This window comes from Botrytis deweyae (genome assembly GCF_014898535.1).
Source record: "Botrytis deweyae strain B1 chromosome Unknown BDEW_006, whole genome shotgun sequence".
NCBI lineage: Eukaryota > Fungi > Ascomycota > Leotiomycetes > Helotiales > Sclerotiniaceae > Botrytis > Botrytis deweyae.
The window spans coordinates 529,338-550,466 of NW_024066213.1; the positions used below are offsets into that span (position 1 = coordinate 529,338).

Genomic DNA, 21,129 nt, shown 5'->3' on the forward strand with positions numbered 1-21,129 from the left:
GGATAGCGAGAAATGCTACCCAACTCATATGTGCACATGCGGATGGTGAAGAATACCGGGCGTATACCAGTGTTGTAGATATCCAGGTACTGTGCTTCAAGATGTGGTACAGAAGAACCCAAGAACCATTGGAGAATTCCACAAATCTATCTTCTCTTGATGAGAATAGCCTTATTGGTATTTTGGAGGGGGGTTACTGTGGTACCTGCCTTGTATGGATTTTCTTGCGAGGTGATGTGTACACTTTGACTTGGGCAGGTCAGGGTACCATTTTCAGTTGATTGGCACTCTACCCTACTGCACCTTCACAAGGACACTTTGATCTTTTCCGTCCTTACATGGTACTTTTATATACACACATCACATACATCACATACATTCTTCTCCTTTCTCATTCCATTCCATTCCATTCCATTCCAATCCACTAAAGAATCTGAATATCTACAAAGTAAAATACCCCATTCTCACATCACATCGAAGCTCAGACTCATATAAGATAGACAGTATCGAAATCGAGTTGTAAACATTTTGAACACAGATTCAAACAAACGGTCTAGACCCCCATCTATCACATCACAAACTCACCAAACCCCAATCAGGCAAAATAAACGATTCAGCCAATGAAACATTTCAAAGGTCACCGAGCGAACATCGCTGAACACCGATCTTGTCCTGTATATCAAATATTTTGTATTTTGGGAGTTGTCTGCGATGTAGCAGCGTTATGTGCTCTCGCTAAACCCAGATTTCCTCGTCTGAAAGAGTACGTCTAGCGGGTTGAGCTGAAGTTCAAAGTCACGCATTAGATTGAGGTACCTATAGTATAACAGTTTCAGGGTTATTTATTTGTGCTTACTCGGTATGCCAAGTCTTTTCGATAGATTGGGGATATTTGGTTGATGGGTATATGGATGTTCGACAGAACAGCAGCTGAAATGTATTTCAGGACCATTAAATGCTGCCTGATCATAACGAGGTCATCTGAGTACTCTGAGGGGACATGGAGAAGGGAAAAGGTTATTTTGTTCATTGGTTTGAAGCGAAGGATGTTTTGTCGTTGTTGAGTTAGACCAAAGAATTGGATAAGAATAGGATGTATGTCATCAAGTCACCATAGATAAATATCAAGTCAGATACTAAAATATGTCGCAGCAACGATCTACACTTAGAGGTTTACCACAATATCTGATCCCAAAATACTCATCATCAGCTTGATGACTACTCATTATTCATGAATCCTATCGTCTAATGAGATCCAAACCCATATCCATATCCAAATCCACATCCAAACCCGTTTCCATTTTACTTTGCTCTTTCAAACACCACCACCACCTCCTCCAACCCTTCTCCCCTCCCCCTCCCCCCTACGCCAATCCCAGCAGTGAGTAAGCCATAAAAAACAAGCTTACATGGAAACGAGGATCAATGTGGGTGGTCCCCGAAGCTTAAAGACGCCAATCAATTAGACCCCTGGTCAGTGCATCCCAAAATTCCAGATTGGCCCTTTTCTTTTCTTTTCTTTTCTTTTTTGTCTCGAGGAAATATTTTTATCTTATTACCTTTTAGATTTTTGAGTCTTGACTAAGATGTATTGTTTTGTATTGTATACCGATGTTTTAGACCAAAAACACCTCAACTCCTTACCTAGCTAAGTAAGTTCCTTCCCAAGCGTTATCTAGACAGGAACAAATACAAATACCTACCTACCTACTCATAGTAACTCAACACAAGTACCGTGAATGCGAGTAAAAAAGAAGGAAATATAACGATGGTGATAATTATAATGATACGATCGATGAACATCGAAAATGAACACGAACACGACACCATCCCAATGAAGGACAAGCTTCAAGTATCTCGGATGTTTTCTTTTGTCACTCACCACCACACATGTCTTTGACAACTACCCAAATTGTCTTGGTATTATCCCAAGAAAAAAACATTCGAGGGCGCCACCTATGCTTTTTATTCGTTCAAGAAGCGCTTGGGAAATGACAGAATCTAGAGTATACATAGGTATCCATATGCTCATACTCATACTTATACGACCATTCCCAAATATGACAGAAAACATCCCAGATCATCGCAATCGATACTGACATACATGGCCCTGGTCTTGTACCTACAGGCTGCATATTTTCTCGAGTCCGATGGTCATGCCCAGATCTTTTCCCATTCTCCGAATGCTGTACAGGATGAAGCAAGAGAGAAGCTCGACGGGAAAATTGGTGTACAACGTGAACAATGAGACTAGGAGAATAAATGTTACGACTTGAAGGGTCTAGTCTATTGACTTTTCGTACACCCCAGCTTACTTACTATTATTCATTCTTATTCTAAGATTCGAGGATTTTGGGATAGGCTAATCGCTAGATACCTAAAAAATATATGGTAATCAATCATTTCGAATGAGAATACCCCAATGACAAGTTTTTTTCGTATCATAATTATGCATCGTAAAAAAAAAAAAAAAAAAAAAAGAAGCTACAGCCAATTTGATCTCACACCAGCCAGAAGTCTGGAAATCCTTAATTTGAGCATTAGAATCAAAATGTGCAGGTCAAACCGACATTTCCTCCTCCCCTCCCCCAAGTTCCCAAGCTTAATTTTTTCTTATTCATCCTGTTTTTCGCACGCCTTGGCTTCAAGCCGCCCGAGCTAAATAGCTCAGCCAGAACGCCTTTGGGACATACTCGCATACGCCCGAAAAAAAATGCTGGGGGGAAATCCTGGTAATGGAGCATGGGGAACGATGAGTTGAACTGTATTATTCCAGGCGAGACCTTTTTCAGTAATCGCGTGGACTTGAGCCGACGGGGTGATTATTGGTATGGGGATATTGGTATGAGCTCGAAGATTACCATCAGAGTATGCGTAGTGGGACAGGAGCGACTAGTAAACAGATAATGTGAAGCTATTCAGCAATACCATACGATAATTGGTAATACTATACAATACCGTCTCTGATGCTCTCCACGGAGAACTCCCAGTATCTGTCCCGTCTTTTCATCATATGATAGAAAAGTCAAGCTTTTCATTAGCTACAAAGTAGAAGAAACGATCAAAAGCAATGTGATGCATATCTTACCAAGTGCAATCCTTGTTCATCGCATAAAAGAAAGAAAGAAGGAAAAAGAGACATAAGGTTAGGAAAGATTTAATGATTAAAGGAGAAATAAAATGAATAAATAGGATCCAATCAATGTCAGGACGAATAGGTATTCCCCCTCCCTTGATAACTGTACGATCGTGATACAATACAATTTTATCATTGAACTGTATCTAGCTATCTATGCCGACACCTAGAAGAAGAATAAGAAAATAGAATATTGAATGCGAACATCCTAGGTCGGAATACCTCGACAACTCTGAAGAACGTAAGCACTTTAAAATTATTCAGCAGCAGCAGCAACCCTTGAACATTTCAGAAACATAGCAAAGCACAGCTGTCGAAATTCGGGTCCAATTCCAATTCCAATTCCAATTCCAGAGCTGCTGTTGAACAAAGTATGGAAAGACGAGACGAGACGAGACGAAGCGAAAAGAATAATTTGATCCCTAATCCATCGATCCTACTCTGTATATTCATCAGATATGTAGTAATTCCATCATATTATCTGAGATCTCCAAAAGTCCACCCTATGTCACTTCTCCAAATGATACAAGTGACAAACCCCTTCGTTCGATCTCATCTGGGATCCAGCTTGCCTACTCGTCCGATCTACCTGTGACTCTGTTGCTCTTTCACATATTCGGACGTCAGTACATATACATCCTACATACAGCTGGACATCGCATATGGGGTCCGGATATCCCCTACGAGACCCAGTATCGAAAGGAACCGGATCAGCAACAAGCAGCAACCTAACATTGCAAATATATCAAAGACGACCTACCGTACTTGCACGTAAACCAATACCAACGATCAATCCGACCAATCTGTCATATCAAGCCAATCATTCCGCCGCCCACCAATCGAATCCAGCGCAGCATTGCAAATCAAATCAATATCACACTATACTAGAACGGAATCCTATCGCTCCCAATATTCATCGAGCTACTCTCCATCGAGAAACAATAACCTGAAACCTTGAAGCTTCGCCCAATCTCCAGAGCTACTCCGCATACTACTCTACTCAACCACCCACAACAACCCTTAAGCATCTAATAAGCATCTAACATTTCGACCTTTCGACCCTCGATCCTTACCGCATCCCTCGCTCCGTCGACTCTCGGTCCCAATCAATCGCAGTTGCAGGACCCCATGTCTTTTTCCACTCTAGTGTAATCTTTCCTCGAGCACACTTATTATGATCCCTTAGCCTTATTAACTAGTTGTTAGCTCCCAAGAGCTCGGAGGTACCCAGCCATATGACACTAAATTAATCTAATCGCCCCAAACCACGAAACTCTCTTTTTTTTTTGATTTATTTTTGCAATAGCTGGGACTCCTGGAAGCTACTCTGGAAGCTACTCTAGCCTTATACTAGTTAGTGCCCTTCCCCTTACCATTCTACTTTTACCCTTCGACCAGCGAGCTCAACCTCTCGTGGATGGTATTAGGTATCTTTATTTGATATATTATATTGGTCTATACGCAATACCATACAACGCAGTTTATTTATATTTCTGGTTACATTGTTTATTTATTTGTTTATTTATTTATATACATCTACATGTCTCCAATCCATCATCTATTTCCCATTTACCAACGACTTTGATTGATTTATTGATTATCTATTTATCTATTCACTTGATCCAAACCATCCCCCCGTCCCTAAGCGGTATTCCCTTTACCACGAGGCCGCCCAGCAAAACCAAATCAAATCACATCAAACCGATCCAGCATTAGACAACCATTAGACAACCACACAGCCATACAACCATACAGCCATTAAAAGGACTGCTTCACCCCTCCAGCTCTGACCAAGAAAGATCCAGCCAAACGCATCTGCAACCCACACTTCACTACCCTACGAAAGTCCACACACCACACCACACTACTCCATCAGCACAGACCATTTCCCAGACCCAATAACCTACATAAATCAAGCAGACGCCTCCCCGGCCGCCATCCAGGTGATCGACAACTCCACATTCTCCATTCCAGTAAATACACTACCAAAATCCCTAACGAACCTACGAGATTTGTCTGATTCTCTTGATCTCCAATATCCCACCGTCTTTTTGGCTCCGATCCGTCTATATTATATCTATCTATATATTCAAAAATCAAAGGGTTTCCGAAGATATACAAAAAGATCAAGATACGACTTGGACTCAAAATAATCTTTGCTCTCTTCCTTTTATCCGATTCTTCTTCTCTTGCTCTATCTATCACAATCACCGATCACATCCACAATCACAAGCAAAGAAAAACAAGTTACCAAAGAAGGAATTATCCCCACTCCCCATTTTTCACTACTTGTTCCCTCGTTCCCTCGCCTCGGTTGTGCATCTACCCGTCCGAACCAAATACTTTTCACACGCGACAACGTGAAATTGGTGATCCAGAGCAAAAGTAAGGAGCCGTCATCACTTTAAATCCTTCATCGTGGACTTTCCCATAATCTACCACGATTATCATGGAGACCGCCAGCTTTACAGCTCGCCGGCCCGCCGCATCCAATCTTCCCAACTTCCAGCTTCCCCCTCCAGAACCCCTTGGAATGCACCATCACAAATATCAACAACAATCCAACAACTATATTCACGGAACTACAAACAGTTCTTCCCAGCCTGTTCCTGCTGTCGCCAACAATATATTAACGCCTCCCGCCGGCGTTTCGCATGACGGCTTAAGTCCTCTTGCGTCCAGCGTTAACAGTGGTAGCTCGGGTAGTTCGACCGCCGGCGTACCTCCCTATCAACCTTCGGCTTTCTGGCCAAATACCCAGTCCGGAAACAACTTCACATTTAGTTCTGCGCCACCGATGAGTGCGCCTTATGCTCAGCAACAACAACAACAAAGTTATATGAGTAGACCACTATATTCGCCCTCCATGAGTAGCTATCCAGGGTCACGAATCCCTCATTCTCCCACTTCATCAGAAGGACTGCCACCACCTACCTTTGAGAGCCTTCCCCCATTCTCTACCGGAGTCCCAATGTCTGGTTCAGGTGGCCAACAACAAAATCTCCCCACTCTTGCACCACAAAATTCCCAGCAGCAACATATGACCAGTCACAATCTCATGAACCTTCATCAATCCTCCTCTCAAGCACCCCAACAGGGCAACGTGCCAGCTCCCGATAACTATGGCGGACGAGCACCTCCAACTCCAAATTACTACCCCCCTTCATCCACTCCTCAACAATCAAATTTCCCCGCCTATGCCCAACAATCACCTACACAACAATCTCCCAATACCTCCTCCGCCCCTTCTAACCGCATTTCTCCCATCCAAACTCATCACTCGCATTCTTCCATGGGCGCACCTCACCAAGGTTATCCTTCTCGTCCTTCATATCCACATTACAATCTCCCCACCTTAGCCGCACCTATTATGTCGAATGTCCACCAACCTGGTAGTCAAATGGCACTCCTCGGCGGAATGGGCAATATGGGATATCCTCAGCAAATGCCAGGACCAATGTATGGCAGTCATCATCCTCAACAGATGCCTCAAAATGACCGTCCATTTAAATGCGATCAGTGTCCGCAATCTTTCAACCGCAACCACGATTTGAAACGTCATAAGCGTATTCATTTATCTGTGAAGCCATTCCCATGCGGTCATTGCGAAAAGAGTTTCTCGAGAAAAGATGCATTAAAGGTTTGTATTCCTTCTCTTTTTCAATATGTTTATCCTTAAATCACAGACTAACCCCAACCCAGAGACACATACTCGTCAAAGGCTGCGGAACAAAGGCTGCAAATGGAGCCGCGAATGCCAATGGAGGCTCTCAATCGCCTGTCGATAAATCTGAAATCTTAAGTGATTCTACCAATGACGAGAGCCCGGAGATGGTAAAGAAGGAATTGTCATAAGAACGTGACAATCTATTCTCATGACTTGTCGATTTCTCTTCTTTTCTTTTGTTGAATTGCAAATTTCAACGAGATGGCAAGCACACACTATAAACGCAAACCGATGTGCAAGCCTTGGGCGGATGGGTATTCATTCGGCGCCTTGACACTAAAGGATATGGGCGTTCGGAATCTATCTGGAGGATATGGGGTTGGATGGGATGGGTAGGGATGAGGGTGATGTGGGATATAACTTACACTGTATGGCTGGGCGGACATCTCCTTTCGAATAGGACAACACAGAACTCTAAGAAAGTTGAAGATGAGGTTGGTGGCGTTGTTATGTGATTCTCTTTGAGCATGTTCATGAAACCTTGAGCATTTTGACAAATGTTTTTCTGTTTTTTTTTCTTCTTCTACAAAAAAATGCCAGAATCTGGGCCTGGGTGTGGAATATAGTATCTTATCAGAATGGATTTGTTTCGGAGTTGCGGATTTGTCGATTTTTCTGTACGACATCTCGATCTGGGCGGGATGGAAATGAATGGGTACCTGGCTCCAATGGGATCGCATTGGGAAGCGAAATGCGAAATGGAACCGGGGTGGAGCTTTGGCGTGGGAATCGATTCGGTAAATACCTTTGAATGCGTTTTGCTTGTATGTTTATCTTCTATATTCGATTTGGGGGATGGAGAGCGAAAAGCCTCTTTTCTTCCCTGGTTGACTCTTCTCTCTTCTTTATATCTCCTTGTCCTGTTGGGCGATGAGTATACGATGTGGCGGATAGCTGATGGGTGTGGTGTGTCTTGCACTCTTGCTTGCGCGTCCATGTTGCGGTTTGGGTTGATCTATGATGTTAGCGGAAGGGTGGTTGGGTGGTTGGGTGAAGAACGACTTCGTGGAGTGGAGTAAGCTAGCTAGCGATATCAGATTTTGATCATTTTAGTTTTGGGGCCTGAGAATCTATCATATTATACCTATCATCATATTATATCACATCACATCACATCACATCACATCAAACCAAACCAAATTAAACTAAACTGTGAATTGGATTGCGGATAGCGAGTTTCTCCATGTGAGATTGCATGGTTGAAATAGTGCCAGCTTATTGTTTGAGAATCTTTGAATAGGTACTTATCGGTAATAGATGAATACCTAGGTACCTACCTAGGTTGATTGGTTGATTCAATTCTTTCTTCCAGCTTTTCTTCTTCCTTCGATTTGTTCTTTAGACTTTATTTATACTCCATGACAAATGGGCTGGCTGGCTGGCTGGCTGGCTGTAGAGATTTCTTCCTTTCGATGTGTAGGTAGGTACCATCGTATATTGCAATTTTAGAAAGGAAGCGGGGTACTATCTCTCCTCTATCTCTCCCCTATCCCCGTTCCTAGATTGTAGATTTTAGATTTTAGATCCTTTCTTCTATAAGGTTTATTTTGAATATAGGTCATTGAATGGTTGGAGATTATATATTATCTATTTATTTATCTGTCTATCTGTTTATCTGTTTATCTACTAGGTACATTAATATGTATAATCTGATTTAAGATGTAGATGATAGAGAGGTGGTTTATTTTAAGGTATATATATTGAGAAGAGAAAGTAATTGAGAAGGGAAGATATGACGAGGGAAAAGATAACCGATATCCCTGCTATGTGCACGCCCCTACTATATGCACGTTTTTGTATTTCAAAATAAAAATCAATTTAAAATTCGAAAATCATTAAATGAAATAAAATTTAAATTGAGAATTAAATGATAGTATTCATTTGAATTTTTCGAATTTTCAAATTATTAAAATACAAATTGATTGAATGATTAAATAAAAAGAATATATAATTTTGATATATAATTGTTTAATAAAAAATAGAATCAGATCTATTTATAGAATTATAAATATGTTAATAGATTTTTGATATTAACATTATTATAAAAGAATCAAAAAAATCAAAAAGTAATAAGAATTGCATTTAATATAACTTATTAGATTTCCTAATTATTTTTATTATTTTTAAAAAACTTAAAAATAAATCTTAAAATGAATTTAAGTTTTATAATTAATATTAAAGATTTAAATATTATAATCTTTTTGAAATAAATTACATTGAATATTAAAATATATAAAATATCAATAAATCAAAGAGATTATTTAAAGAAATCTTTATTTTTAAATTTTAAATTTGAAAATTAATTTATTTCTAAATTTATAATATATAATGAAACTTTAATTATAAAACTATTATTACAATATAGAACAATTTAAAAAAGAAGTTTTTTAGAATTCAAAATATTATTAAATCAATTTTTAAAATAGAATATTCTAAATAGAAATTATTTTAATATTAATAAATCCTGAAAATCTAAATATATAATTGTTTTATTAAATCAAAAATCAATCAATACAATTCTTTTTTTTTAATAATTAAATGAATTATATATGATTAAAGATTTTCGAAATTACATTTTTATTAATAATCAATAAAAGCTTAGATTGTAATTAATATTATATTAAATCAAATTTTTTATATTTATTTATAAACCTTTATTTAAATATAATATCAATAAACTATAGATTTTAATATATTTATAATTATTTTAAAAATCATTATTATTATATAACTCAAAAGTGTAATTAAATATCATAAACTTATTATTTTATTAATGATTAACTCTTATAAATATTCTTTTTAAAATATATTAGAATTGAATATTAATATAATTTCAGAATTTCAATAAAAAAGTCTATTTTTTAATTGCTTTATATTATAATATATAAAATATTATAATTTCCTTGAATAATACTTATATTTTTAATTACATTACAAAACATATTAATAAATAAATAATTTCTTATATAAAAATTTAATATCTTATTTATTATTATTATTATTAAAAAAATTTGAAATTTCAAATTTTTTATTTCAAAATATTATATTAATATACTGAAATTATCCTAGTTTTAAATTTCAAATCAAATTATAGCTTTTTCAATTTTTAATTCAATTTAATATAATATTTTATATAAATAATAAGAGCGTGCACATAGTAGGGCCGTGCACGTAGTAGGGATATCGGTTAAGAGATGAGAGATAAGATGAATATTAATAAGATTCCAAGATTAATGGAATTAAAGAACAAGAAAAAGAAAGAGAGATATGATCTTTGGAAACTTTGCCTTCGTACGATAAGTGACATCATTTGCTTTCTCGACAGTAGGCTAGAGTTCTTCTATCAAGGAAGTAGTCTCTTCTTCATTCTGTGGCGGATGAATAACCTCTATTAGCCAGGCAGCTTTTACCCTTTCTGTTCCTGTGAAAAGAGCTGCTACGACTTTGGGATGTGACATGAGGATTCTTTTCATTAATAGGGAATTAATATTTATACCGTTTGATAATACGATGATGTCGTCTGTACGGCCACGGTATTTCCACTAGAAGAAGGGTACATCATTAGCGAGTTCTTACTGATGCTTTTGTGAAGAAGTTGAATACAGAAGATTCAATTTACTCACCATGTCTTCCTTAGTAGGATGTTTGGACATCAAATCTTTAGTCAGCCACTGAATCAAATACGGGTATATGAAAATACCTTCTGAGAGGTACACAGAGCATCATCTCTGACAAAGACAAGCTCATACAGATCGTCCGTACCGTGTCGAAACTGCGCCCCAAAAAGCGGGCTGAAAGTCATATATTCATGATATTCCTGATCTTCCAAGACCAGAGGAAGAGGGCCAGCTTCGGTGGCATCGTAGGCTGCGTAAATCGGGACCACAGAACCTATCTTGTTTGAGATGATGGATGAGCTAAAGGCAGAACCACACTGATGACATGGTCTAGTTTTTGGAGTCCTTCTAGATACTCAGGGCTTTTTGCCATTGCTTCGAAGAGGGACGGTTGCAAAATAGACGCGTCGCATATATCTAGCTTATGTATAGTAGCAGCCAATGCCAGTGTTATGAAGAGAGTACTTGATCCCGAGATCGGAGTCATGTTCCAGTGGACATTGAGTGCCGTAGCAATGAGTAGGCCGGCCATCTAAAAACTTACATGAGAGGTTGGAAAAGGAACATAATGAACTTTGTTCGTCCATCTGTCAACTGTAACTCGCTATGCTCCAGATATGGTCGCCTCGGGGTCGACTAGTGAGCATATCTGATAATAGAAGAAAATAGTTGTTTGTAGAAAAAGCTTTACTTATCAATCTCATTCTTCGCTATCAGCTGAATCTTGTAGGATGCTAAAATTCGGATTTGTCAAAAATTTCCCACCCTCAAAGAGAACTTCCAATTTATATCCATCTATCCTACACAATACAATTCTTCATTTTCATGCACACTCAAGAAATCAAAAGTATATCTCATCCATTTCATTCCGTCCCATTTAATAGCACAGTTGTAGGCTCCCTTCCACCAAATCAATTCAAGATATCCGATCTGTAGTAGCCAATTTATATTCCGGACACCATTCATCCAAGCTCATCATGTGTTGCTGAATGTATCTTGTAGGTTGATGGAGACCTGTTTGGCTCGAGTATTAGTTCCAATACTTGTTCTTATATCCAAAAGAGAAGAAGAAATAGAGAAAATAAAAAGCGAAAGAAGAAAAGGGGGATCGGCACCTAGAGGATGAGGATGATCAATTGTCTCCACTGCAAATGTTCTTGCAATCTCCATACTCGGCAGATTAATTCCATCCTCAACACCCTCCTCAATCTCTCGATCTTGTAAATCTTTGAACCTAAGACCATCACACATTTATTAGCACAATCTACATTATCACTCTCCAGTCCAAAACCATCAAAACTCACCTAGCATAAAACCACTGATCCTCCGCCGGATGCGGATTATCACTATACTTCCACTCATCCAACACCCTCAAGATAGTCTTCCTACTCCTCATACTCAAGCCCCCATTATATCCCTGCCCAAACTTCGATTCAATAGGCGCACCAATCAAATCATATTCCATAAAATCATCCACACTCCTCGCCGCATTCGCACACAACATGCTATCCGACTGAAACAGCAAGATGTGTTCGGCCGGCGCCAGATCCTCCCACAACCAGCGCGTCGTCAGAAACGCAGAAACGGAATCCCAGTTGTAGAACCAGGTTCCGGCCGCAAGAGAGCGCACGATGATGCGGCCCGAGTGCTGGTGTCGGAGGAGCGCGGCAGAGGTGGAGAAGGATCCGAAGTTCTCCGCGGATGTGTAGATGATGAGGGGCCAGGTTGGTCCTAGCACGGCGCTGAAATGGAGAATGAGAGGAATGATGTTGCCGGACCGTCGGGTTTCGATAATTACGGCTACTTTGTTGCTGGTTGTTATATTTGCTGTAGGGGGCTGGGGCTTTGCTCCGAGATCTTCTGATGAGAGTGTTGATGTGAGATCATTGTGAGCTACATGAGTTGAGTTATCGGTCCCAAAGCTGACATTCCATGGATTTCCATCATTTCTCGAGTGCTCGATTGCAGTTCGTACAAACAAAATGAAAATCGTGAGATAGATGACTGGAAATAGTAGTTTTCGAGGTTTGGCCTTGAGGAAGTTTTCTTTGGCCGTGCTGATGTTGTAGTTACCCAACATAGCTGTCCCGAATTATGTAAATGGAGATAAGAAATACAAGCAGCTACTGAGATGCGTGACTGTATAAATTAAAATTTATTTCCCCTATTCTAGGGATGATGTGCTTGAAATACGCCATGCCGCATTCAGAGTTTACTTTTTCTCCAAATTCGGAAATATGTGTATCTGAGACAATTTCATGCGAGGCCTTCAGTAAATATGATAATGATAATGATATACATAGATTTGAACTCCTTACTGTTGTTAGTAATAAGGAACTATTGTAATGACTCTCTCTTTCTCCTTCTTTGATGCGCATCAAAATTTCAAAAACATCACACATGGACATCGTCTCAAACAGGAAAGACCGTCATTTTCCAGATGACAAATCTCTTCACCCATTTTTCCTTTCTTTTCCACATATACCAAACGAGACTTTTCAAAGTTTCGCAGTATGTTTTCCAAACATCAGTTTGGTAATAAATATATTCTTTCGCATTTTGTTTTATTCTTCGTGTTTGAATTGGAACCTTTCGCAACTTTCATCGTTTTCGTCGATTCCACAACTCAGTGATGTTTTCCGAAAACAGAACTTGTGCTGCACGTATGAGCTACCACCTTCCCGCAAAAAGCTGAAAGTTTTCGCAATGCATCATACAGTTGTATTTGCATCCATTCAAAATTTTGTTTTCTCTCAACGAGTATACTTGTGCTCGACGCATTTGTCGATTTCAATTCACAATGACTTTGTTTCCGAGAGCAGGTATTGTGTAGCTTTCGTGCCGAATTTGTGGAAATTGCCAGCATATTTTATGATGTAGAAGAATATGCTGTAATTATTTTCCTGTTCATCAGGAATCTAAAATCTGATTCCCTGAAATCTTACTTGATCTATCGCCATTTTCGACCCTGCAATCATGGTGACTAGATATCACAATTTCATTATTGCATTTTTGTTGTTTGTTTGGGTGGTGTGTTATGGAAATTCGATTTCGGGGAAAGTACATTTGAATGATGGCAAAGGAATTAATGGTGGGGAAAGGAAGGACAGAGGAAGTTCGAAGTTCCCAATGTCAATGATTGGTGGTGAGGATGAAGGGGGTATCAAAAGAGTAGCTTGGCGCGGGGGTGGTGGAAGCGGCGGAGCAGGAAATAAAGAATCAGAGAAGAGTAAATTAGGAAGACTAGAAGAAATTGGAATGGGGAGGGGGAAGAGTGCGCCCGGTGATGCCAGTCCGCATGAGGAAAAAGTGTTGAAAGAGAAGAAGGAGAAGCAAAGATTAAGAGAGGAGAAGGAAGCGGAAGACAAAAGGATCCAAGAGGAACAGAAAGAGCAGGAGAGGAAAGCAAAAGAGGAGCAAGAAAGAAAAAAGAACGAAGAAGACGAAAGTGTGGAGAAAAATCGGAATGGAGATGATGATACGGATGTTGAAATGATCGAGGAGGAAGACATCAATCATGAGAATACGAACAATAAAGAAGTCGAAGAAGTGAACGGCGAACACAAGCTCCTCGCTCTCCGTTCTCTCTGCGAAACTACCACATTTCAACCTGGGCTCTACCTCCAGTGTCACTCCTGGTGTGGTACCAACTCTACGTCCATCTGCGGTGGTCTAAACAATGCCCGTAATCGTGTACAAACCTGTCTTCGTTTGGCAGTAGACCTCGGTTCCGGAATCATCCTTCCCACAGTGCAAACGCATCGCAACTCCGAGAACTTCGTTGAGCACGGCGATGCCACCGATAATGCTCTATGTCCGGAAGTATATTGGGATATTGAGTATCTTCTCCAGGAAATGGGTTCCACTTGCCCAGAGCTAGAAATACGACAATGTGGGGATGTTTCTGGAATAGACGAGGATAGAATCATACAAATAAAGAAGAGAGAATTCGGAGAAGCCAGTCACCACATCGGCACGTTCAAAGCTACAGTGAACGAGCATTTAGAATCTCTTTCTCTCTCATCCATTTCAGCCGAGTATCCAGTCGCGGTTGGCTTTGGCGATACGATATATGCATATAATTACACATATGACTCAGAACAAACCCTTCAAAAAGAGCTCTTCCGCACCCTAAAATACAATCGGAAGTTACTCGATCTCGGATCGAGGCTGCGATATAGTCCCGAGTTACGTGATGGATATATTGGAGTTCACTTCCGGGGTGAAAGCGATTGGCCCCAAAGTTTTGGTTCACGAGAAGATCAAATGAATTTTTTCAAACAGGAAATCGAGCTTGCATCTACTGCCCAAGGGGCTGCCGAGGGTATTAAGACCATATATATAAGCTGTGGGGATGAGGCAGCCATCTCAACGTTTCGTGAGCCGCTTTCGGCACTAGGGTATCGGGTTTATGATAAGTGGAATTTGGCATCATCTCTCTCCGACCCATCTTTGCTATTAGAAGGAATGGAATTCGACATCATAGCTATTATTGACTATGCTGTGTTGGTTGAGGCAGCACTTTTCCTCGGGGTGTGGATGTCGACATTTTCCCAAACCATTGCATATGCGCGTACGGTGGAACTCGAGCAGGACTACTGGGAGACATATATCAATCCGGGAAGTAGAAGGGATGGACTGACGAGATTGTGGGATCAAGCGCCTGCTTTGAAAGGAGACACGACGACTAAGATATTAGTTGTCAACACGGGCGGGTTCGATAATATGGATTCTTACCCGTGAAAGTAGCGAGAAGAGACTTTGAGTTGAGATTTGAGGGGTAGATGGATGAATATGATTTTGTGTAATATAAGAAGAATTAGGTACATTGTTCATGCAGACAACCCGTTAAGCCATCCGTCTTAAGGCTCTCGATCGGAAACGGACCTCCTGATTTATTTCCAGTATCAAACTGGACCGTCAAACCTTTTTATTGAAGCACTGGAGTCAATGTGTATTTGCTAACCCATCTAACCAAGAAAAGGAGTGTTAGAAACTAAAATGAATTCAACATTATATTATTATACCATGCTAGCCAATCTACAATTCACCCTCCTCCGATGTTAGGATATATTCCATATAACCCACATATATGTACTTGAGGTATGTTCAGGATGTATGAGACACTCCACGCTAGTGCTAGATGTTGTATCGGAATGGCCAACTTTGGCAATATATGTAAGTCTGTTTCATCATGATGCTGTAGCTTCATACATCGTTTGTGCTTGATCTGTACTGTACGTATATGAAAGCACCAGAATGCCCTGAAAATATAGCGGATCAAGAACGGCTGTTGCGACTCTTCCATGCCATTCCTCCTGCGACTGACCGTGGCCGTGGACTTCAAGAGACAACGAATCTTCCAGGAGTTGCCGGCTTGGTCACAGGCACAGACAAACACCATGTGACCTATAGTGTTCTTGGATAGTAGACCTATTTCCCCAAGGGAAACTCTAGGAAGCCTTTTTACTTCTGAATTTCTTTTGAATATCCTCCTCCGTAAACTTGCGGGTCTTCGTCCTCAGCATAGCTGCCAGCTCCTCTTTGCTCTTTCCAATATTTTCGCCTGTTGGAACGAGACATCCAGCAAGATGTTCATAATCCTTCTGCATCAGTTTGATGAACATCATAATGTAATCGATATTTTGGAAGACGAGAGCTTTGCCAGAATCGTACTTTTGTTTCCCTTTCAGGTAACTGAGTGGTTGATCGCGCCAATGTCGAAGTGGATTGAGATGATGGGCCGTATGCCAACCGTCGTTGAAGCAGTTTCGGTTGCTCTAAAAAAACAAGAAATTAGTTATGAATCTAAACAGTGCCATGAAATGAAGAAATGGTCTCTTACCGCCACATCGATCAGAACAATGGAAGATCTATAATCCGAATCGGGATCAATTTCATCAACCAATGCATGCTGTCCCCAGTTCCCTACCATTAATCCAATTCGCATTTGCATGAATGGTATTAACAATACAAAGAGGGTTGGCCAGAAGTTCAATCTAGCCATCACATACATGCCCACATATGAGCCAACTTCCCAGAACAGCACCTCGCATGCTAATCTCATTTTGTTAGTCCGGAAGAAGTATAACGGGAGCTCAAGCCAGATAAAGAACATAAAGCGACCCCAGTACTTCAGAAAATCAATTATATCATCCCGTTGATATCGCAGAGTCGAAGAAAGATCATCTGGTCCATTGCCCTCAACATGATGACACTTGATATGGTGGTAGTAATAAGAATGTAATGTGTGACCCATGAGGGGTTCAAGGAGGTATGGAAACGTTTGGTCGAGCCATGCGTATTTCTTTACTAAAACTCCGTTGTTATGAATATGGTTGTGAAGCATAAGGGTGAAAGGTCCGCAGTAAAGTGCCTGCATGATCCAATGGCAGAATCCATGTATCAATGAGAATCTGTTGTACAAAATTATAGCGCTCGGGACCGACGTGGCAAGGTAAAGGATGATATGTGTGAGGAAGACAACATCTGTTGGTCGGCGTACGACTCCTTTCGCCCATTGTATGTATGGCTCAAGTATGTATTGGTATAAAGGACGGGGGAGGCGTTCAAGATCTTCTTGATCCCAACTCGTAAATACTGTAGGCTGGAATTTTTCGTTGCTCTCATCGTTGAGTGCTTCTAAAATCGAAATTTGCTCGTCGATTTGAGATTGGCTTTCTTGACCTGCAGAAGCGTCCGAGGGATTGGCTTTGTTACTTTTTTGCACATCTTTTAGTAGCAACTCGAGCACTCTTCGATCGGGTTGAGTTAAGTTGGGATTCATGGCTTGAAGATCCATGATGTTGTAGATAATTGGTTGTTAACCAAAATTATTTGTGATAGAAGGACATGAAGGAATATTTGTATTAAAAGGAATCCCTCTGGGACCATAATTTTGCGATTGAACTAGCAGATTCACCTACCTAGTATTGTGAAAACCGCAAATACCCTTAATTCTCTATGAAGACCCACCGTGAGAAGATCAGGGTCTAAACCATACCTATTATCACTCATACCGCGCGGTTTCTATTATTGCTTCATCTAGACCGGGAGCCCCTTTCTATGCGTATATGCACGTGAAGTCGATGTTTTGGTGGAGTTTATGACCGAAAACGGATGAGGAAGGATTACAGAAGGTGTAAACCTGTAAATAATCACAAGATCTATGGCTTGGAAGCTGCGATCCTTATGGCAACAACTGTTTGCAGGTAAGCTTGCTGCTATTTAGATGAATGTTATTGGTTGTCATTTTCCTGGTCAATCACCCATCCATCATAATTAGTAGCTTCATCATGAACATCATACTTTGACCGCTCTGTACTCGAGTACCTAGCGAGCCTAGGTAGAGATATACGGTGGCAACTTTGTAGAGAATTCTCTGAAGAAGTGGATTCCATTTCAAAACTCGAATGCAATCAGTTTGGTGCGAAACATAAAAAAGGATTGAAACAATAGCTCGAGAATGGAGACTGTGGAAAGACTGCCGAGCTATCACAGCTTGGATTTGGATAAGGATGGAAGCTGTGCTGTGAAGCGGACTCGAGGCGGACCATGCATGCTTAGTAAGGCACACCTCCTTCCAAAACTCCCGAGTCCACAAACTAATAAACAGGGCGAATTTATCCGAAAATCTGGCGGGGCAATTATGTGTTTGGTACGGACTTGTAGGGATAGATCATGGAAGTGAAGGAAAAAGGAGAGAAGTTACCTAAATAAATGCAGTGCCACCTACTACTTATTGTTAATTGATAATACTGCCTACATGCGGTATATCAGTTGACAAGCTTGTATAAATCGACCTGCAAATTCATGTCTTGGGAGGTTGTTGTCGGTAAGGGGATATAATCATATTTAATTTAGTCATCGTCTTTCTCCTATTTTACAACTTCCTCAAGCAAACCTATGTGTATATTTATCTACATTTATATATATATACGCACGGCAATGCTAGTGCTGCAAATTGCTCAATCCGCTCCAGCCCATTTATGAGTACATCGCTACATACAAATAACAATGACGCTAACCATCAATATCGCTCATGTATGGTATCAATGCATTCTTCATCACTGTCCTTGCCATTATTTTCTCTTTTTGTTACTTATTTCTTGTAATCCTCGGGTCCAACCATCAACTCCGGTCTAACCAACTTATCGAAATCCTCTTCACTCAAAGCCTTCAACTCCATGGCTGATTCCTTCAAGGTCAATCCTTTCTTGTGGGCATTCTTGGCCACTTTGCTAGCCATATCGTAACCAATCTTTGGGTTCAGGCAGGTGACTAACATGAGACTATTGAAAGTTTTGTCAATACTTGTTATTTTCAGGCTCGAAGGAACAGGAAGATGGGAATGATAAGTGAAATCGGTATACGCACGATTCTTTCAAGATACTTTGAATCTTCTCCTCATTGGCTTGTAGTCCAACCACTAAGTTCTTCTCAAAGCTTCTCATTCCGTCACTCAAGATTCTAATGCTGTGCAACAAATTTCTAATGACCAATGGCTTGAAAACGTTCAATTCAAACTGGCCGTTCATACCACCAATGGTTGTAGCAGTACCGTTTCCAATGACCTGGGCGCAAACCATAGTAATGGCCTCGCATTGGGTTGGGTTGACTTTACCCGGCATGATCGAACTTCCAGGCTCGTTTTCTGGAAGAGCAAGCTCGCCGAGGCCACATCGAGGACCGGATCCAAGATATCGGATATCTTGGGCAATCTTGAAGAGGGATGAGGCGAGGGTGGTGAGAGACCCAGAAGCTTGAACAATTGCATCGTGAGCTGCAAGAGCTTCGAATTTGTTAGGTGCAGTGGTGAATTGTGTTCCGGTCATCTTAGTAACCTCTTCTGCGATAGCTTCTGCGAATCCCTTGAAAGTGTTGATACCAGTACCTACAGCAGTTCCTCCTTGCGCTAAGAGTCTAAGGTGGGGCAAGGATGATTCGACACGCTCGATACCATAGTCAAGTTGTGCGACATATCCAGAAAACTCCTGGGCGAGGGTAAGAGGAGTTGCATCTTGCAAATGGGTTCGTCCAATCTTAATAATATTCTTTGCCTCAAATTCATCAACTTTAGCTTGGAGAGCATCTCGTAATGACTTAGTTGCAGGGAGGAGCTCATTCTCGATTTCGAGGACTGCAGCAATGTGCATAACAGTAGGGAAGGTATCGTTTGAGGAAGCTGACATGTTAACGTGATCGTTAGGATGAACTGGTTTCTTGCTTCCCATGGTTCCGCCCAAAATTTCAATAGCCCGGTTCGAGATAACCTCATTAGCATTCATATTTGACTGGGTTCCAGAGCCGGTTTGCCAGACGACAAGAGGGAAATGGTCGAGCAACTTAAGATCTGCCACTTCCTTGGCAGCTTCTTGAATAGCCTTTCCGAGCTTTGGGTCTGTCGAAATTTCGTCAGCTCATGTCCTAACGTGCCTCTCCTTTCATGTAGGCGTACCTAGACCAAATTGCATGTTGACAGTTGCAGCTGCGCCCTTCAAAATACCAAAAGCCTTGATAATTGGAGGAGGCATGCGATCTTGAGGCTGGTTTATCTTGAAGTTCTCCAACGAACGCTCAGTCTGCGCTCCCCAATATTTGTCCGAGGGGACCTCGACGTTTCCAAAGGCATCGGATTCGGTTCTTGTTTGTGACATATTGTATGCAGTTGCGTGGAAATTTCTTTGCAGACGAGGAAACGAAGATTGCAAGCTCTTCAGCTTATATGATGAAGGAGAACAATTGAGGACCCGAGTGGCAGATTTGCTCGTGATGTTGACGGCATTCGCGGGGCAGGTGGAGGTGGTGAATGTACGAGCTATTGCCCGAGGCAACGGAGCTCGAAGTGTGGATGTCCGAAGCATTGTGACTGTTCAAAAAAACTACAAAATCTTACAAAATTGCAAATTTGTTCAATTTCACTCAATTGAAATCTTGGGGATGCCCGTACTTAAGTCAATTGCAGTTAAGAATTGCTAAGAGTCAGTAGTGGGCACGGAGGGTGGGTATCATAGCAAGTCAAAAAATTATGGACTCCAAAAGTTTCACCCGCCATAAAAATCGTCTTGGCGGGAACTATCGGCATCGGGACATTCCGGTACTTCCGCCGCGTTGAATATAGTTCTTACGTAATGACCATTTACTCGAGTACTACTGGTGTACTTCAACAAAATGAAGGAGACATGCTGCTGTATCGAGGACAACGATACAGTGTCCCAAGTTCCTAAAGCTAGGAATGCCACGGTCCCAAACTGAGGTTCAAGTCTTTTGCTTTTCATATTGTTATTTGCTTTTCATATTGTTATTTGCTATTCGCTTTTCAATTCCTTGTGTTTTCCAGATAGCGAGGTGCTTAAGGCTTGAACACAAGGAACTTCGATACCCTTTCTTCACTACCAACCATTCTCGCATTCAACGTGCACGCAACAACTCTTAGGTTTTCCTCTCTCGTCCTCAAATAAGATACTACAATCCCATCTCTCGAATCAAAGATTTCCCCTTACTCCTATTCCATCTTCCCCCATCTGGAAATACAAGAATCAATGATAGTTATATTGGTTGCCGCGACACATAGACGAATTTTCTAAAAGTCTGATTCCGATCACATCTCCCCTGGTCTGCTTTTTCTTGAGAGATGTGCAGTATTGTAC

At 40.7% G+C, this 21,129-nt stretch overlaps 5 protein-coding genes across 5 annotated transcripts; 2 read left to right on the forward strand and 3 right to left on the reverse strand.

The window, feature by feature from the left end:
• Window positions 1-4,690: 4,690 nt before the first annotated feature.
• EAE98_003371 (uncharacterized protein) lies at window positions 4,691-7,983 on the forward strand. Its single transcript, XM_038950991.1, has 2 exons — window positions 4,691-6,776; window positions 6,839-7,983. The coding sequence occupies exons 1-2, from the start codon at window positions 5,586-5,588 to the stop codon at window positions 6,989-6,991; spliced, it is 1,344 nt and encodes a 447-aa protein (XP_038812455.1). The 5' UTR covers window positions 4,691-5,585; the 3' UTR covers window positions 6,992-7,983.
• A 3,413-nt stretch (window positions 7,984-11,396) lies between these two features.
• EAE98_003372 (uncharacterized protein) lies at window positions 11,397-12,560 on the reverse strand (the record flags this gene model as incomplete). The annotated part of the gene is made up of 3 exons (XM_038950992.1): window positions 11,397-11,494; window positions 11,596-11,714; window positions 11,785-12,560. 3 exons carry the CDS (start codon window positions 12,558-12,560, stop codon window positions 11,397-11,399), a joined length of 993 nt encoding a protein of 330 aa, XP_038812456.1.
• Window positions 12,561-13,456: 896 nt separating this feature from the next.
• EAE98_003373 (uncharacterized protein) lies at window positions 13,457-15,223 on the forward strand (the record flags this gene model as incomplete). Its single annotated transcript, XM_038950993.1, has 1 exon — window positions 13,457-15,223. The coding sequence occupies one exon, from the start codon at window positions 13,457-13,459 to the stop codon at window positions 15,221-15,223; it is 1,767 nt and encodes a 588-aa protein (XP_038812457.1).
• A 710-nt stretch (window positions 15,224-15,933) lies between these two features.
• Window positions 15,934-17,282, reverse strand: EAE98_003374 (uncharacterized protein; the record flags this gene model as incomplete). Its single annotated transcript, XM_038950994.1, has 2 exons — window positions 15,934-16,260; window positions 16,326-17,282. 2 exons carry the CDS (start codon window positions 17,280-17,282, stop codon window positions 15,934-15,936), a joined length of 1,284 nt encoding a protein of 427 aa, XP_038812458.1.
• Window positions 17,283-18,581: 1,299 nt separating this feature from the next.
• On the reverse strand, window positions 18,582-20,343 carry EAE98_003375 (uncharacterized protein; the record flags this gene model as incomplete). The annotated part of the gene is made up of 3 exons (XM_038950995.1): window positions 18,582-18,771; window positions 18,857-19,880; window positions 19,938-20,343. 3 exons carry the CDS (start codon window positions 20,341-20,343, stop codon window positions 18,582-18,584), a joined length of 1,620 nt encoding a protein of 539 aa, XP_038812459.1.
• Window positions 20,344-21,129: the final 786 nt, after the last annotated feature.